At 41.7% G+C, this 18,047-nt stretch overlaps 1 protein-coding gene across 5 annotated transcripts in view; it reads left to right on the top strand.

Annotated features, from left to right (window-relative positions):
• Positions 1-14,887, top strand: part of HDAC4 (histone deacetylase 4) — a 32,714-nt gene extending 17,827 nt beyond the window's left edge. For 2 of the 5 annotated variants that reach the window (XM_064692424.1, XM_064692422.1), the window contains 11 exons: positions 3,149-3,256; positions 5,440-5,721; positions 5,811-5,884; positions 5,974-6,104; positions 7,250-7,396; positions 8,952-9,964; positions 10,040-11,245; positions 11,317-11,436; positions 12,817-13,251; positions 14,487-14,620; positions 14,721-14,887. In XM_064692424.1, coding sequence (XP_064548494.1) covers positions 3,149-3,256; positions 5,440-5,721; positions 5,811-5,884; positions 5,974-6,104; positions 7,250-7,396; positions 8,952-9,964; positions 10,040-11,245; positions 11,317-11,436; positions 12,817-13,251; positions 14,487-14,620; positions 14,721-14,775 — 3,705 coding nt within the window. In that variant the 3' untranslated portion in view covers positions 14,776-14,887. Of the gene's footprint in view, positions 1-955; positions 1,106-3,148; positions 3,257-5,439; positions 5,722-5,810; positions 5,885-5,973; positions 6,105-7,249; positions 7,397-8,951; positions 9,965-10,039; positions 11,246-11,316; positions 11,437-12,816; positions 13,252-14,486; positions 14,621-14,720 lie in introns of those variants that run through there. The other 3 variants (XM_064692420.1, XM_064692421.1, XM_064692425.1) reach the window with 3 other exon arrangements.
• The last annotated feature ends 3,160 nt before the right edge of the window (positions 14,888-18,047 follow it).

Here is an 18,047-nt window from a genome sequence, read left to right as displayed (position 1 = left end):
GGCAAATGCTGATGGGTGGGCGGGGGCGTTCTCTAGCGGGGGGTAATCAGGTGCAACAGCAGTTTCTACGAATTCTTCAATATGGCATATGGTCTGCTGCTCTGCTTCTGCTGCAGTTCTGCTGCTGCTTCTGCTGCTGGTGCTGCTGCTGGTGCTGCTGCTGGTGCTGCTGCTGGTGCTGCTGCTGCAAAACGCCCGTTTGTCTGCCGCCACGAAACTGACCATGCGAGAGAAAGAGAGAGAGAGTAATTAAAAATGAAGAGAGCGCCGAGCGTAAGCGTAAGCAGCGAGAGCGGCGGGCACACGTTCATTCAGCTCGCTCGCGAGCTTCGTGCGCTTTGGCTAGCGAATAACTGTATCTAAATTTGTGTTTATATTTGATTTTTGCGCCAGTTCGCGAGTCGCCAGTCGCTTGAGTGAAACTGAAATGAAAGCGCGTTCGACGAATGCCAAAGCCAAACGAAAACAGACGCAACACCAGAAGCAGCGCACTCAATAGTCAATAGTCCGATTGGAACAATACAACACATCCAATTGGTATCCAAAATATACCAATTGGAGCCAACCATTTGAAACGCGACGCGTCGTTGTGAAAATTCAAAGTTCAAATCAAATACAATTTTCAATAAATACACAGAAAAAGCCACAGCAGAAAAGCAAGAAGAATTATAGACAATTAAGACAAAAAGGCAAACAAACAAAATAATAAAAATAAATAAATATGAAAAACATAAACTAAAAAATTAATAAAGCCCAAGAGCGGCGCATATTTCTACAGATTATTTATTAGTGTAGTTCTGAGTAGTTTTTTTTGTCAATAAATATATACATATTTTTTTTTACTGTTTTGCCCAAAAGCTGTGAACACAAAAAGCTTACCAAAAAGTATCTAAAAAAAAAAACAACAACAAAAGCAGCCAGAAAAAAAATATTAAAAAAAAAACCAATTAGAAAACAAAAACCAACAACAAGACAACGTTTTTCAGCACCTCTCTCTCGCGCGTCCAGTGCGTGCGCGTGTTTGTGCTTGTGTGTGTGTGTGTGCCTGTGTGCGTCCAATTGGAGTAAGCGTCGCGTTAAGGTCATGGAAACATATCAGCAGCATGTACGTAATAAAGAGAGCGCCCGATAGCGCCAGCAGAGCCAGAATCACTTCGTGAGAGCGAGAAAGCGAGAGAGGGAGCGAGAGCGAGAGCGCAACCAATAATCATCAATTTATGATCTCTTTTGATGAATTGTGACGCGTGATATGCTTAGCTAATTCATTTGTGTAATCGCTATCGATGTGTGCGTGCATGTGAGTGTGTGTGTGTGTGTGTGTGTGTGTGTGTGTATCCGTCACAGTGAATCACAGTGCATTCATCCAACGCATTCATCACAGTGTGATTCATTCCAATTGCACTAATTATCTAATTGATCAGCTTTTAACAATCCAATCTTTTACGATTTTTTCTTTAAGTAAACTAAGTAAAAGTTATGGAGCTTCATTTTGGTTAATGTTTTTATTAAAATATAAACTTATTTTGATCATATCGGAACCTGTTTCTATGAGAACTATTTGAAAACTATTTTGCAGCCATTGACACTTGTTTGAAATATTAATGTACTTGAAAACGAGAAAGACAAGCTTGCTTCGGCAAGCCGAATATTAGATACCCTTTCAGCAGCAAAGCATATTTTTGATATATGTACACACCTATAATATTTATTAAAATTAAATCAAGTAAACAAAATAGTTTGTTCTACAAAAACCCAATTATTAAGCGATGTCTCGGCTAGAGGGTACATATTGATCGAGTATATATATAAATATCTTCTGTAAAGCGTTACATACTTGCTGAGAAAAGCAAAGGACCTTCTGCAAATCAAATTAAAGTCTGATTAGAGTGTGCTTAAGATTGACAAGTTGTCGTGTTTTTAGTGTGAATCCCCATGTAACAAGTACAGTGATCGCACGCGAATTGAAACGTGGGCGTTACAGGTATCCAGAAAAGTAGCACAGCAGCAGGATAAGACCCAAATAGAACGCTTTAATTTATTTAAATTAATTAAAGTAATAAGGCTAGAAAAGAATTGATTTGAGAAGTTCTGCTACAGGCGAATCTCAAGAGGTTTGCGACAAGCCTTCAAAAATGTATAAATAAAATAGTTGGCTTATAAATAACAAGTAAGAGTGCTCTAGTCGGGAGTGTCCGACGAGGGAATACCCTGGACTTTTTTCTACCAATTTCTATAGCTATCAAGCTATATACTAGCTATAAAATGAAAGATACTTGATCTTCATATACTATTCTAGAAGCTACATGTTATAATTTGGTGACTCCAGCTCTTAAAACGTAAGAGATTTGCTCAAAAAGCGGAATTTCGATATCGATTTTTATCGATTTCTTGGAAACGGGGCAAATTATCGATTATCGGAAACAAACTCGTACTGCGGGCGAACTGTGCGGGAAGATCTTCGCTCAAAATTGCAAGCCTCTAGTTTGTAAAAGTTCTTAGATCGAAGTACATTCCTAGATCGACTGGGCTGTTGATGCTGATCAGGAATATATATACTTTATAGGGTCACAGAATTTTATTGAATTGCCAAAAACATTTTTCCCTTGTCAACTTTATTTGTTGTTGTTTTATGATCTCAGCTGCCTGTCTCTGGTTTTTCCATATTTCCCAGCAGCATGAGCTTTACCCAAAACATTTATTATCGGAAACCTTAACTCTAGTAGCCCAATATATATATACATATATATATATATATATATATATTTGTAGTTTGTGGGTTCTTTGAACTGCAGTTTTGTGGGCTCTTGAGGGAATCGCTTGGCAAAAAGAAACTTGACATTGAAATTGTTTAAACAGATCCATTAAGCAGATCAACAAATATATCCCCTCCTCTGGCTGCTCTGGCTGCGCCTCCCCACGCCCCCGCATTCAATTTGCGGCTATGCGTCACATTTCTTTTGGCCACATTTGCAAAGATCTTTGGGCCAATTACTCAGAGCCATTTAATGATCTACCCACGACATTTACCACAACATCACGATCGAACGCGCGCTCTCCTCTCTCCTCTCGCTCTCTCTCTCTCTCTTGATCACCCTCTCTTAACACTCCCTCTCACTCACTCTCTGTGTCTCTGTGTGTGTGCTTGCAGCTGAAGAAAAGCCAGGAGCTGCAAAAGCAGCGACTTTTCCACTCGTATCAGGAGCAGACGAAACAAATGGAACTGGAGCATAAAATGCAATTGGAGCACAAATATCATGTGAGTACCTAGAAAAAAACAACGACGACAACAAACAATCTTCAAGGGGAGCAGATCACATCGATACTGATAAAGCTGGCGGCGGCATCTATTATCTATCTACCCTGTACACCCATTGCCCATGGCTGAAAAAGGGTATGCATCGCTATCGCAGGCAGTTGGAGATGCCTTCATGTGGAACCGTGTCGATATAGTCCGTGGCTTGTGTTTGTCTGACAGCTGTTTAGCATTCAACAAACTCGATAAATATCGATTAACAATCTTCAACTTAATCCACGACATTTGCATTAAGCTGGAGTCTGTTAATAATCCACGACATTTGGATTAAGCTATATACGGTTAATCGATTAAAATATTAGAACATCTGTAGCCGTCTAAAGCGAATCGATAAATATCGATGATCGATCCACGACATTTGGATTAAGCTGGAGTCTGATAAAAATCCACAAAATTTGAATTAAGCTAGAGACCGTTAAACGATATATTCGATTATAATAATGCAATAGCTCTGTCCGTCTCAAGCAAATCGATAAATATCGATTGAAATCAAGTGTTTTGAGCATATCTTGCTTTATTCAAATCCCAAATTTGTTGCGTAGACAAGTGCATTTTTTGTATAACTGTTTCGATAGCTCTGCTTGTCTCACCAAATCGATAAATATCGATGTTTTCACAAACGTTTTTTGTGTATAACTTTTCAAATAAATGAGCCAGATCATATGTGTATTCATGTATCACAGACAGATGCATTTGTCTTATTACTATTTCGATAGCTTAGTCCATCTTAACCGAATCGATAATTATCGATTATAAACACACGGCTTTAGAGTATATATTGTTGAATTTTAGAGCAAGATCACGCCAAGTAAGTTACGAGTCTTCTTATGAGCCATTAGCATATGACATCTTAAAAAGGTTTTTCGATAACTAACCTCGCTCCACCTTTATCGATAAATATCGTTTTGAAATGCCGAGTTTGAGTTTGTTTGACTAGATATTGACGAATGAATGTTTACTGCCAGTTGCACCAACTAGTTTTAGTTGGTTCTCGTCTTACGTAGTCGATTCATTTTTTTCTATCAAACTCTCCAAATCGATAAATATCGATTTCAAAAGTTGTTTTATTGAGTTGAGATTTTGCAGTTGTTTATTTTGTGTATACAGAGAACGTATACTACTACAAAACGTACACCCTGTTGCACTAGCTTATACACGTTTATCAGTCGCGAAAATCGATAAATATCGAATATTTGATCGCAGCTATTTACTGCGCACAGGGTATCAATCAAGTCGAGTGGCCGCGTCTAACACATTTTTATTGGTCTTGTCTGTTTTTTTTGTCGTCTCTTTAACTTGTTGTTGTTGTTGCTGTTGTGGTTGTTGTTGTTGTTGTTGTTGTTGGTCGCGATGTCGGCGCGTGGGTAGCGAAAAAAAAAAAAATACAAAATACAAATGCAAAAATAAATTATCAAATTTGCCGGCGCTTGGCCGGAAATGCCGCCCTGCGAGATGACTAAACTAAGGCAACAACAACTAAAACAACAACAACAACCAAAACAGCAACAACAACAACAACAACAACAACAACAACAACCAAAACAGCTTGACAAACAGCAAAAACAACAACACGGCAAAACAACATTTGCAACAAAACAATCAGAATTGCAAAAAAAAATAATAAAAAAATAAATAAAAAATAACTAAGTAAATACAAAAAAAATTAACTAGATAGAAAGGCTATGCACGGCAAGCCGAAGCTTAGATACCCTTGCAGACATATCCCTCTATAAAGAAACGGCACGCCGAAGATTGAATACCCTACCAGACACATGACTAAAAGTATAAAATTGGGCACGCCGAAGCTTAGATACCCTTGCAGGCATATCCCTCTATAAAGAAACGGCACGCCGAAGATTGAATACCCTACCAGACACATGACTAAAGACATTAAATTAGCCACGCCGAAGATTAGATACCCTTTCAGACATTTTGCCCAGCTAGAAACAAACAAAAGACATGACTATATCGACTCGGCTATAGATGCCGCTCAAGCATATACATATATGTATATATATATATATATATATATACCCTACCCGATTGGGGTGTATAAAAATTATATAAATTTTATTTGCTCCGAAACAACAACAAAAACTCTCTCGAACTTACTGTAATTTATTCAGTTTGCGGTGCATTCACATGGCGCTTTCCAGGAATTGCGGGAACAGAGCATGGTCGCGGCGGCGGCAGCTGTCGAGGAGCAGCATCGCCAGCAGCAACAACACCAGCAGCAGCAGCAGCAACAACACCAGCAACAACACCAGCAGCAGCAGCAACAACAACAGCAGCAGCAACAACAGCAGCAGCAACAGCAGCAGCAGCGGGAGCGAAGGGAACGGGAGGTGATGAAGCGCAAGGAGAATTGCAGCGCGAACGCGAGTCCCGAAGTCAAACAGATACTCAGTGTAACTATAAAGCCCACACGCTCTCTCACTCACTCACTCACTCACTCTCTCTCTCTCTCTCTCTCCCTCGCACTCTCTCTCTCTCTCAGTGCTTTCTCATGAGCCGCAAGTCGCAGGCGGTGGCACCGAATGGCACAACAACAACTTCGCCCTATCGCAATCGGTAAGGATATCGCAACAGGCGACTAGCCAAAAGCTCTACAACTCTCTCTCCCTCTCTCTCTCGCTCTCGCTCTCTGTCATTTTCTCCAGCGGCGTGGTGAAGAGCTCCTCGGGCGAATCCTTGCCCGCGGGCACCGTTACCAGCGCACATCCCTATAAAATACCACAGCCGCCGGCCTCACTGCTCAAATATGAATCTGATTTCCCCCTGCGGAAAACGGGTAAGTTGATGTCCCATTAGCTCCATCTTGTGTGTACCCCCCCTCCCCCCTTTCACACGCCCAGCCCCTTGATTAACTAATAAATATTCTGCCTCTGCTTGGCGTGTCAAAGTGTTGCCAACTTGTTGCATCGCTTGTTTAATACTAAAAAATGCCAAAAAAAAAAAAATAAGAAGAAAAATACCAAAGCTAGTCTGATCTGGTGCAAGAATCTGAAGAGAGGCAGAAAGAAGCAGCGATAAGCTTTAAGAGAAGCCATAGATCAACTTTTCCCTAGAGTTAAAAGAGAATTGGAATAAGCGAACTTCTTTAAAAGCAAAAGGCATATCGATCTTGCATCGCTACTTTACTACTAAAAAATGCCGAACAAAAAATAATAAGTAGGATATTACCAGAGCGAGAAGACGAGCTACTCACCTCTTTGAAGAGAGGCAGAAAGAAGCAGCGATAAGCTTGAAGAGAAGCCATAGATCAACTTTTCCCTAGAATATGTAGATAATTAGAATAAAGGAACTGCTTTAATGCAGATCATATTCAAGTAAGTAAATTCACGTCCAACTGAGAAATCAGTAGGAAAGAGATCGTTAAGGTTCTCTCTATAAAGTCTCTTCTTAACTTATTTACTAGGCAACAGCATTTAAAAAGTAGTTACAATAAGATCAAGTCTAAATGTGAGATCAATAGGAATATTTTCTTGTGCGTCCTGTCTAATATGTAGTTAGTCCAATAAATAGAAAAAGAAGCAGAAGAAAGAAGAGATGAGATAAGTCGAAGCAGCGATTTAATAGCAGAGTCCCTCGATATTCATATAAAAGATAAGCAACAAATTAGATGATGTCTGATGATGTCTAGTCTAAAGTATCTAGACTTTCGATGCACTTAGAGAAAATGAGTGTAGCTTATATTCTATAGGGTTAAATCCATTGTGATCGAGGCCCTGTTATGAAGCATGTTACTAAAATTGATCTATTAAATGACTAACGAAATGGCCAAGAGCAGAACTGAAGTCTAGACAAAAGTAACTGATCCAATGGGTCGAGAGGTCAATATAGCAACGTCTAGACACACACACACACACACACACACAAATTACCATAACTGCATCTAGTATATGATATATGTATATATGTGTATATATGTATCAGCATCGGAGCCGAATCTGCTGAAGATACGACTCAAGCAGAGCGTCATCGAGCGCAAGGCACGCATCGTCGGGCCCGCGGGCGCGCGACGTCACGAGCGGCTGCTGCAGGCCGCCCAGCGAAGGCATCAGAAGAACTCCGTTCTCACAAGTACGTATAACATTAGTAGAAACACACACACACACACACACATACACAGACACACGATTAGCGACTACGGCCATGCGGCAGGCGTAGAACCACTTACTTCTCTTTTTGGAGTGGAGAACTGGATATCAAGGCAGGGAAAGCTCGTCGGGCCGCAAAAACAACAACAACAACATCTATAATTATATTCATTATCGGGAGATCTATGTATATAGATATCGTTATCTATGGATAGATCCATGGATCGATTATAATAATATATGTATAATACAGTATTCCAAGCTCTATCAGAGAGCACGACAAGCTAAAAACTAATTGTGCTTCTATGCATATGGCTATAATGGCCTGAATCCACTTTCCTCAACATTTGTTACATTTACAAATTTCACATTCTGCGATTCCATTAGCAAGTGTCAGTTGTCGGACACATATGAACGGCAAAACTGATTTGATTTCATTTACCTAAGCTTCCATAACATGAATACGAAAATCAAAATTTTTGGCGAATGTGACAAATGTGGTTTCTTATGGGAAAACATACAGGCCACATACTTCACATTCGCAAAAAATGTTACATTCCCAAAAGAATGTAAGAAATGTTGACAGTGGAATTAGGCTATTATTCGGTGCGAAAATCAAGATTTTTTTGAAAAACTTTTTTAATACAAGAAATCACGTTTCGAAAGATTCTGCCAATAAAGCTGTATATATGATATAGTTGTCCGATGTTGCTAAGCTGATCAAAACTCGTAAATAGCAAAATTAATCGATATATCTTCATAAAGGGAAAGGAACTTTATATATTGGAGCGGACACCTTTTGTTATATTGAGATGGCTCGGAATTAATTAGTTCCATTATGATGCTCATATAGTATCATGCAAGATCTTGTCAACAGCGGACCACTATATCATATAGCAATAGGAACGATCGGTCGGTTCTTATATGGAAAAATTGTCTGTTTTCCGCGATATTTTCAGTATTTACAAGGAGAAATGTCTACAAGGCTATTAAATCTTTGTATATTTTCTTACCTAATTGTATTTAATTTTTATTTAATTAATTTGATTTCAATTTTTGTTTAAGTTTTTTTTTTAAAAATATGAACACACACACAGACACACACACACACACGCAAGGATAAAGCCCATTTAAAGGGTTTTACGTTGATTTTTGGCTTAACTATTGCTGTTGTAACTTTTGCTATTGTTGTTTTTATTATTATTATTGTTGTTGTTGTTGTTGTTGTTATTTTGATCTAACCGAACGGCCAGCGAAACTTTCCAAATAATTGCTGTTTAATCTATTAACTGAACCTAACCTCAAATTAACCAAATGCCGATTGCGCTGCTGCCGCGCCCCCTTTTTGCTGCTGCCGCCGCCGCCGCCGCCGCATGGCCAAAACTGTCTCCAACTGTGGAGCACAAAAAAGTCACCAAATCCATAAATATATATACTATATATACTATATATCTTTATATGTATATATATATATGTATATTGTCTATGTGGATGAATATGCTCGACTAATGGAGAACCCTTTCGCTTTTGTCTTGAAGACTGCAACAGCACGCCGGATTCTGGTCCCAATTCGCCGCCCTCGTCGACTGGCATGTCGGTGGGCGTGGTCGGCAGCCGAGGCTCACCGACAAGTGCGCCGATCCAGGAGGAGAACGAGGAGGTCAATCAATACCAGCCGGGCCAGCGCAGCAGCATCAACGACCTGCCGCTGTTCAGTTCCCCCTCCCTGCCAAACATATCGCTGGGACGACCGCATTTAACCAACGCCCAGGCGGGCCAGGCCAACTATGCCATGTTCGCTGCACTGCGTCAGCATGTGGCAGCTACGGCCGCTGCCGCTGCCGCTGGCGGTGCCGCTGGCGCTGCCGGTGCCGGTGTCGGTGCCGGTCCACCGGTGCCCGTCGGTGTCGGTGTGGGCGTGGCCGGCACACCGCCCACCTATTATAATCCGCTGGCCATGTCGTTTGGCAGGCAAGCGGCGCCGGTGCCGCCGCCGCCGCTTTCGATGATGCCCGCAACGGGCATCGCGCCGCAGCCGTCGCCAGTTGTGCGGTCCGCATCGGCGACGTCGACGTCCTCGTCGCAGGCATCGCTGGTGGGGGATACGGCGCCGCCGCAGGCGCATGCCGCCTCCACAATTCTGCCCTCGTCCTCGTCCTATATGCAGCTGGGCGGCGTCTCTGGCGTCTCTGGCGCCTCGGCTGTTAATCTTCATGCTGCCGCTGTTGCTGTGGCCGCTGCCGCTGCCGCCGCCGCCGCTGCTGCTGCTGCTGCCGGCGCCGGTACACTGCCGCCCACAAATAGCCACGCCCATGCGCTTTATGGTCACCAACACAATGCGCACGGACAGCATCCGCACAGCGGTCACAGCGGTCACAGCGGCGCCGGTCATGTGCCCATCACAGACGCCCAGGTGGCCCAGGTGCATCTGCACAAGCAGGGCCACCGTCCGCTGGGGCGCACCCAGTCGGCGCCGCTGCCTTTGGGCCATCCCATGCTCACCGGCGCCGGCCAGCTGAACGTGGCGCAAACGCACTACGAGAATAGCGAGGTGAGTCTCCCAGAATGAATCTATGCCCCTGGCCGCCTAACCCCAACTTTTGCTTACTCTCGATCGCGCGCGCAGGCGGAACGCCAGGCGTACGAGCACCAGGTGCTCACCCAGAAGCTGCGCCAGAAGGTGTTGACGCGGAGCGATGCCGCCGCCGCAGCCGCAGCCGTTGCCGTCGCCGCCGCCGGGATACGCGAGCCGCAGCTTAGGGAGGAGGAGGATGATGACGATGACGATTCCGCCGCCGAGGTCATGGATCTCACCGACAAAAAGAAGCCGCCCAAGACGGTGCTCACGAGCACGATTGCGACAAGCACCTCACAGAACTTGCCGGAGGCCCTGGCCGCGGCCAACTACCGTGCGGCCGCCAAGTCGAGCAAGTTGCGCGATCAGGAGTACTTGCAGCAGCAGCGCGAGCTGCTCTTCCTGCAGGAGGAGGAGCTGGCCAAGGGCCTGATGCGTCCGCTATCGCGCACGCTGAGCAGCCCCCTGGTGCCGGGCCATGGCCTCAGCCAGATACCCGACACGGGCCAGCATCCGACGCCCATTGTCACATCCTCATCGGCCGATCATATACCGCCCGTCAATCTGACGCTGCCCCACAAGCGACAGCTCCTCGGCAGCGTCTATGCCGCCCAGCTGCGTCAGCAGCAACAGCAACAGCAGCAGCAGCAGCTGGTGGAGAGCCCGTGTCCGGTTGGAGGCGGACTGACGCACAAGAAGATCACAACGGGACTCGCGTACGATCCGCTAATGCTGAAGCATGCCTGCATTTGCGGCGACAATGCGCCGCATCCGGAGCACAGCGGCCGGCTGCAGAGCGTCTGGGCGCGTCTCAATGAAACGGATCTGGTGAAGCGCTGCGATCGGCTTCGCGCCCGCAAGGCAACACAGGAGGAGCTGCAAACGGTGCACACAGAGGCGCACGCCATGCTCTTTGGCTCCAATCAGGGCCAGCTGCAGCGACCCAAGCTCGAGAGCACCCTCTCCGCCAGCTTTGTGCGTCTCTCCTGCGGCGGCCTGGGCGTCGATCTGGATACCACATGGAACGAGCATCATACGGCAATTGCCGCCCGCATGGCCGCCGGCTGTGTCATTGATTTGGCCTTCAAAACGGCCAAAGGTGATTTGCGAAACGGTTTCGCCGTCGTCCGTCCGCCCGGCCACCATGCGGAGGCCAATCTGGCCATGGGCTTCTGTTTCTTCAACTCGATTGCCATCGCCGCCAAGCTGCTGCGCCAGCGCGTGCCCGAAATGAAGCGCATCCTCATCGTCGATTGGGCAAGTCCCATCAACAAATACAAACCAACAATTCGCAAAACTAACAGCTCTTCATCTCAATCTCTTTCCAGGATGTCCATCATGGCAATGGCACACAGCAAGCATTCTACCAAAGTCCCGACATTCTATATCTTTCCATACATCGACACGATGACGGTAACTTCTTTCCCGGCACAGGTGGCCCCACAGAGGTAAGTTCCCGGGAAGGATTGCTCAGATATACTACAACTAAACTGAAAGCTGGGACGAACTGGGGCTTAGGGTATACGAAAAGTTTAGTCACAGATAAATTACCCCATAACATTTAAATTCTACGCAATATTGTAAAAAGCAAAAGTGAAAATCGATAATTATCGATTGTGGAGAAAAGTGTTCATTTGTCGGGAAGACCATATTCATGATCAGCTTCAATCTAGCCTAGATCCTATTCTTTCCCTTAGTCTGTCGTCTGGCTTTATCAACGCTCCGAGATTGACGACTTTCTATTGGCCTTCGAGATATTGTAAAGCTCTGATAACTGCTTTGTCCATTAGTTAAAGTAAATTCAAATGCCGTCTATATGTATTCTAAGTTGCAAACGACAAAGAAAAGGAAGTTTTTCAAACAATATTGCCTCACATAGCACTATTAACAGGGTATAGAAAAAGGAGAATCTTCCATCTTGTGATCTCATGAGACTTAACTGACTGACATTTTGTCATATTAAATGTATGTTAGGTTAAAGCTGATGTTAAGTTTTTAGGTTAGAGCTGATTATGTTAAGTTTGTTAGGCTAGAGCTGATCATGTTAAGTTTGTTAGGTTAGAGCTGATTATGTTAAGTTTGTTAGGCTAGAGCTGATTATGTTAAGTTTGTTAGGTTAGATTATGTTAAGTTTGTTAGGCTAGAGCTGATCATGTTAAGTTTGTTATGTTAGATCTGAGCATGTTAAGTTTTTTAGGTTAGAGCTGATTATGTTAAGTTTGTTAAGCTAGAGCTGATCATGTTAAGTTTGTTAGGTTACAGCTGATTATGTTAAGTTTTTATAGGCTAGAGCTGATCATGTTAAGTTTGTTAGGCTAGAGCTGATTATGTTAAGTTTGTCAATTAGCAGGAATTTCGATCAACTTCTTGTTTAGTCGAATAACTCGAGAAATATAAGAGCTATAGGCACCAGGCTAGATATGTAGGTACTCGTATATTATACACAGATTGGGTATATTTCACTTTTTGCATGCCTTGCATCTATGCTCCATAAAATCAAAAGAGAATAAAGCAAGTCATTCGTTAAGCAAAAACTTTGCTCTTTGGTATTTACACATATTTGTGTGTCACACATAAATGTCCCTTAAGCTTCATTCAGATCGGACTTTAAGCACCGAAGTTATTTCAAGACTCGGCTAAGGTAGCTCGTCGCTGGGGTACAGGGTATCTTTCAGTCGAACATAAACATCAACAACTCATCTAATTGGAAGACAATTTGTAGCTTTTACTAAATCCAATCTCGATCTTCCTTTATCTCTTCCTCTCTCGCTTGCTCGCTCTTACTCATGCTCTCCCTCTCTCGCTCTCGCTCGTGCTCTCTTTTGCAGTGCGGCGCCGGTGCTGGCCTCGGCTATAATGTGAACATCTCCTGGTCGGGCGCACTGAATCCACCGCTGGGCGATGCCGAGTATATCGCTGCATTCCGTACCGTTGTGATGCCCATCGCCAAGTGCTTCAATCCGGACATTGTGCTGGTCTCGTCTGGCTTCGATGCGGCCACCGGCCATCCGGCGCCCCTCGGCGGCTACCATGTCTCGCCCGCCTGCTTTGGCCTGATGACGCGCGAACTGCTCCAGCTGGCCAACGGCAAGGTGGTACTCGCCCTCGAGGGCGGCTACGATCTGGCGGCCATCTGTGATTCGGCGCAAGAGTGTGTTCGCGCCCTCCTTGGCGATCCGGCGGCGCCGATCCTGACCAGCGAACTGGAGCGACCGCCCTGCCAGAATGCCATCAACACGCTCCAAAAGACCATTGCCATACAGGTGAGTCCCTGAATAGACGGTTAGCGGTTACTTAAACAGCAAAGAAATGCACCCGATCGGAACACTATATCATATAGTTGGCATAGTTAGGATCGGTCCATATGTAGGTTCTTATTGTTGTCAAGATATCTTAACCAATCTCGGCATTTGTAAGCATTAAAAGGCCAAACAAATCCACCGGATCGGACCACTATATCATATAGCTTCCATTAGAAATATCGATCAAACTTGTCATTTACGTATCTTCCGAACCTCCCAAAATATGAGCAATATATATATATATATATATATATTCTCTATATATCACGACTTTATCTTTTGGCAGAATCTGTCCAAAAATCTGTCCTTTGCTTTTTACTGTGTTTTTTCAGCAAGTCTCAGGAGTCTCACTTATTCTTCCTATATATATCTTATATATCTGTAAAACCTTATCAAATCGGCTTAGTTTATTATATGTCTCATATTGGAACAATCGGTCGGAATTAAAGCTCTTGTATAATTGCATTTCTACTTATATATTCCATATTTATACGAAAGTATTGTATATTTAATTCTTCGAAAAGAATCAATTTGCAGCCGTTTTGAATAAGTATATATACCAGCAGATTTAACTTTAAGTTCTGCAAGAACGTACTTTTCGACCGATCTCTCCTATATTGCTATATGATACATATGAGAATCATAATGGAACTAAATTCCGAGTAAAATAAAGATTTCCATATAAGAACCGACTTTTAAATCGATCGTGCCTATAGTAGCTATAAGATATATTGGCCCGATGTTCAGATTTTCCATATACATACATATATAGGGAGCATAGTGAAATCTATAAATGCCGATCTATAAATGGGTCAAGCCAACTTGATAAACAAAAAAGATCGTTCCTTTGGCAGCTCGTATATGACAAAGTTTCAGGGCGATATCTATAAAACTGAGAGACAGATGGAACTGGCTTTGTCAACTCGGCTGTTGATGCTGTTCGAGAATATATATGTATATGTATATATTCCTTATGGTCTCCTTTTGTGCGTTACACATTCCACATCAAAATTAGAATATCCTCTACCAGAGTATATGTAAATAAAAATCAAATTGGGCAAATCGCAGCTAGCTTTGAACTGGCGACCTTCTGCTTGCTGGTCCGACACTCTCTCTCTCTCTCTCTCTCTCTCTCTCTCTCTATTTATATGTATGTACGTACATAGTCTCAACCAGTTTCTCATTTTTCGCCGCAGCAAACACATTGGCCCTGCGTGCGACTCCTGGAGCACACGGTCGGCCTGTCCGCGCTGGAGGCGCTCCAGATCGAGCACGATGAATCTGAAACGGTAAATGCCATGGCCGGCCTCTCCATGCAGTCGCTGCACAGGTGAGTACACACACACACACACACACAAACACACATATACATGTATGAAAGCTGGCTAATCTCGTCTCTCTCTCTCTCTCTCTCTCTCTCTCTCTCTCAGAACGCTTTCGCGTGACGATTCCGAGGAGCCGATGGATCAGGATGAAACCAAATAAACGTCCGCGTCGCCGTCGCCCGCTCAACGCACTCTAGTTATTGTTGTAGTTAAAAATGTTGTTGTTTATTGTTGTTGATGTCATTTGTTGTCGCCGTCGTCGCCGTCGTCGCCGTCGTCGCCGTCGTCGCCGTCGTCGTTGTTGTTGTTGTTGTTGTCGTCGTCGTCACGCAAACGTTTGTCAGTTCTCGTCCTCGTCTCTCGCTTTACACACTCTCTATATATTTCGCTCTATCACAATCTAACTGTTTTTTATACTCTTATACACACACACACACACACACACACGCTGAACAAGCCAAGCCAGCCGCGCCAACAAGCACACACACACAGACACAGACACAGAGAGAGAGAGAGAGAGAGACAAAACAACAAACAACAAATAGAAAGAAAAGAATGGAAAAGAAAAGAAAACCATCGAATGAGTAGGAGGTCTGAGGCAGAGCCAGAGTTAAGAAAACAAAAAAAACACACAAAAAATAAATAAAAACAGTTGGAAAGAAGGCCTAAAGTTCAAAACGTGGCTGTGCCACTAAAAACAAAAGAAAACAAAAACAAAAACAAAGAAAAACCAACAAAAAAAAATAAAAAAGAAAATGAAAAGAAAACTAAAAACAGTAACGGAAGTTGAAGTAAAGAGCAGCAGAAGAAGAAGAAGAAGCAAGCGCAAAGCAAAACGTTTAAGAATCAACACAGTTACATAGAGTTTCTATACACACACACACACACACACAAACACATACATATATGTATATACACATATGCATAGATATACATTTGTGTATATATATGTATGTGTGTATATACATGTGCGTGTGTGCACACACATGTAAAACATTGTAGTTATGTAAGTTGCATAGTTGTAGTAGATTGTATGCTTGTATATGATACGCCTGCAAGCAGCGAAGTATATAAATGGAATTTTTAATGAAATTATATATGTATGTATGTATGCATGTATGTATGTATGTAAAAAACGATAATTCTAAAGCTAAATGTTAAAATCAATTCAAAGTCTATATGCAAATACATATAAAGCATATGCATATATATATATAAATATATGTGAGTACTATACCACATAAACTACTATATAAAGCCTGCATTTGTTAAAACGAATATACATAAAAGAGATGCATATACATATATACATATATGTATACTATGTATAGATATACATATATTTAAATGTTGAACGTGCAAATAACTATTTTTACTTCTCGATATATGTACGTATGTCTGTTGTGTGTAGCCCTATTATTACTATATAGATTACTATAGTTATTACAATTATTATTATTTGTCTTTTTTATTTTATTATTATTAACTATTAGTTGTTATTCTTCTTCATTTTTTTTTTTTTTTCTGTTTTTCGCATAACTTTTGTGTATGAGTGTTGAGAATATGTGTTGAAATTTTAGCTCGATTTATACAGTTATAAAGCTAAAGTTAAGTATATTAAATGAAATCTAGCTGTAATATGATATGTAATGCGATAATATATATATGTATGTACATATGTATGTACGTATGTAATAATAACAAATGTGAAATGATTGTCAAACGATTGTCTAGAATCTTTATTTATTAACTATTATAAATTATGCTGTACTCTGTTTTTTGTTTTTATTGTTTTTGTTTTTTCTATGATTACGCGAATTGGTTTTTTTCTTTCTATTTTTATATTTGGGTGCGTGCATACGCATACGTATGTATGTGCATGTAGTTGCTTATATGTATATACTAACTAACTAACGGTTAACGCGTACACCTACTACTACAGGCACAAATCGTAGTTTTTGGCTTGCTTATAACTGTAATTCTAACCATAGACTATGGGCTGAACAAGTTGCAAAATAGAAATGAAAAAAAAACAAAAACAACAAAACAAAACAAAATTCTTAGTGCGCTTTTTGTACAATTTCTAGTTACATATGTATGTACTATGTCACATCTACAACTATGCACATGTATGTGTGTGTGCAGATGTATGTGTGCATGTGTATGCATGTGTGGCTGCAAGTCTGAAGTACAATACGTACGTAACAATGCAATCTATATAAGATATATGAATCTATGTATGTGTATGTACATGCATGCACATGCATGCACATACATGCATGCACATGCATGCACATACATGCATATATATTTATATATGTATATTGAATGGAACAATGAGACACGACCAGTGTTGCCAACTGCCGCTTCAAAAAAGTGGCTGAATTCAATGTTAAAACAGCTGACTTAGCTGTCTAAGCACGAAAATGGCCTCAATTGTGGCCGAAATATAGCCAAATGAGTCCGTCTGACGGATTAGGCAAAAGCAGAATTGAAGAAAGTTGGCAACAATGGCGCATGGACAGCAGCTTCTGCTTATGTGGGGGCATGGGTAGTAGCTGCTCCTAACTAATAACTGTAACAATAATCATAATCAAATGGCGTTCATATGTATGTATTTATATAGTATTTATAGATATATATTTGTGTGTGTCTGTCTGAGCAGCAACTAAAAGTGAGCAAACTATAGCAAAATCTAAAAGCAGAATTTCAATTTTGATCTAATCAAAACAACAACTAAATGGAAAATAAATTAAAAATATATAAGCTGTTGATAAGGCTGGGCGCAGGCACCCAGCGATGAAAAGTAACGAATAAAAAGTATAAACAATAAGCATACCCAAAAGATCTCGATATCTCCGTTAACCTATGTATGTATGTATGTATGTGCTATTTGTGTGCATGTATGTATGTCTTTATCTATATGTGTGTGTAATCGGAGCGTGAATGTGTATTGTTCTGTGTGCGCTTGTTGTTTGTTTGTTTATTAAGAAATTATACAAATATGTTAATTGAGCACAACGAGATATAAGAGCCGAAAAAGTAATGATATGATGTAACATAATGTTAACAAGAGCTAAAACAATAATTGAGCAAAACAAAAAGATCATTAGCTAAAAGGTAATTATGTCATTCCCAGCAATAGCTTAAATCCGACTATATATCTACATATAAAGATCCTCTCCTAGGGTATTCAAAAAAGCATTCGCATCGTATCAGATTATTCTGTTGGTTATTTTTTTTTATTTTGGGAATGGCATTGATAATGAAATCAAATTGATATATATATATACTATACTATATATACTCATGTTAACTTACGAAATCGGACCGATATTATGTGCTCGGCCGAGAGTTATTGTTTTTCTCATCCTGGTGAATATGGGTCGCAAACCTCAATAACTGTTAAATGGACCCATACCAGACCAGTTA

The sequence above is a fragment of the Drosophila montana genome, unplaced genomic scaffold, assembly GCF_035044405.1.
Source record: "Drosophila montana isolate Dmon_TW-CO22-7 unplaced genomic scaffold, ASM3504440v1 contig_3607_1, whole genome shotgun sequence".
NCBI classification, from domain to species: domain Eukaryota; kingdom Metazoa; phylum Arthropoda; class Insecta; order Diptera; family Drosophilidae; genus Drosophila; species Drosophila montana.
Note: the sequence above shows the minus strand (reverse complement) of the source record. Positions and strands in the feature narration are given on the sequence as shown.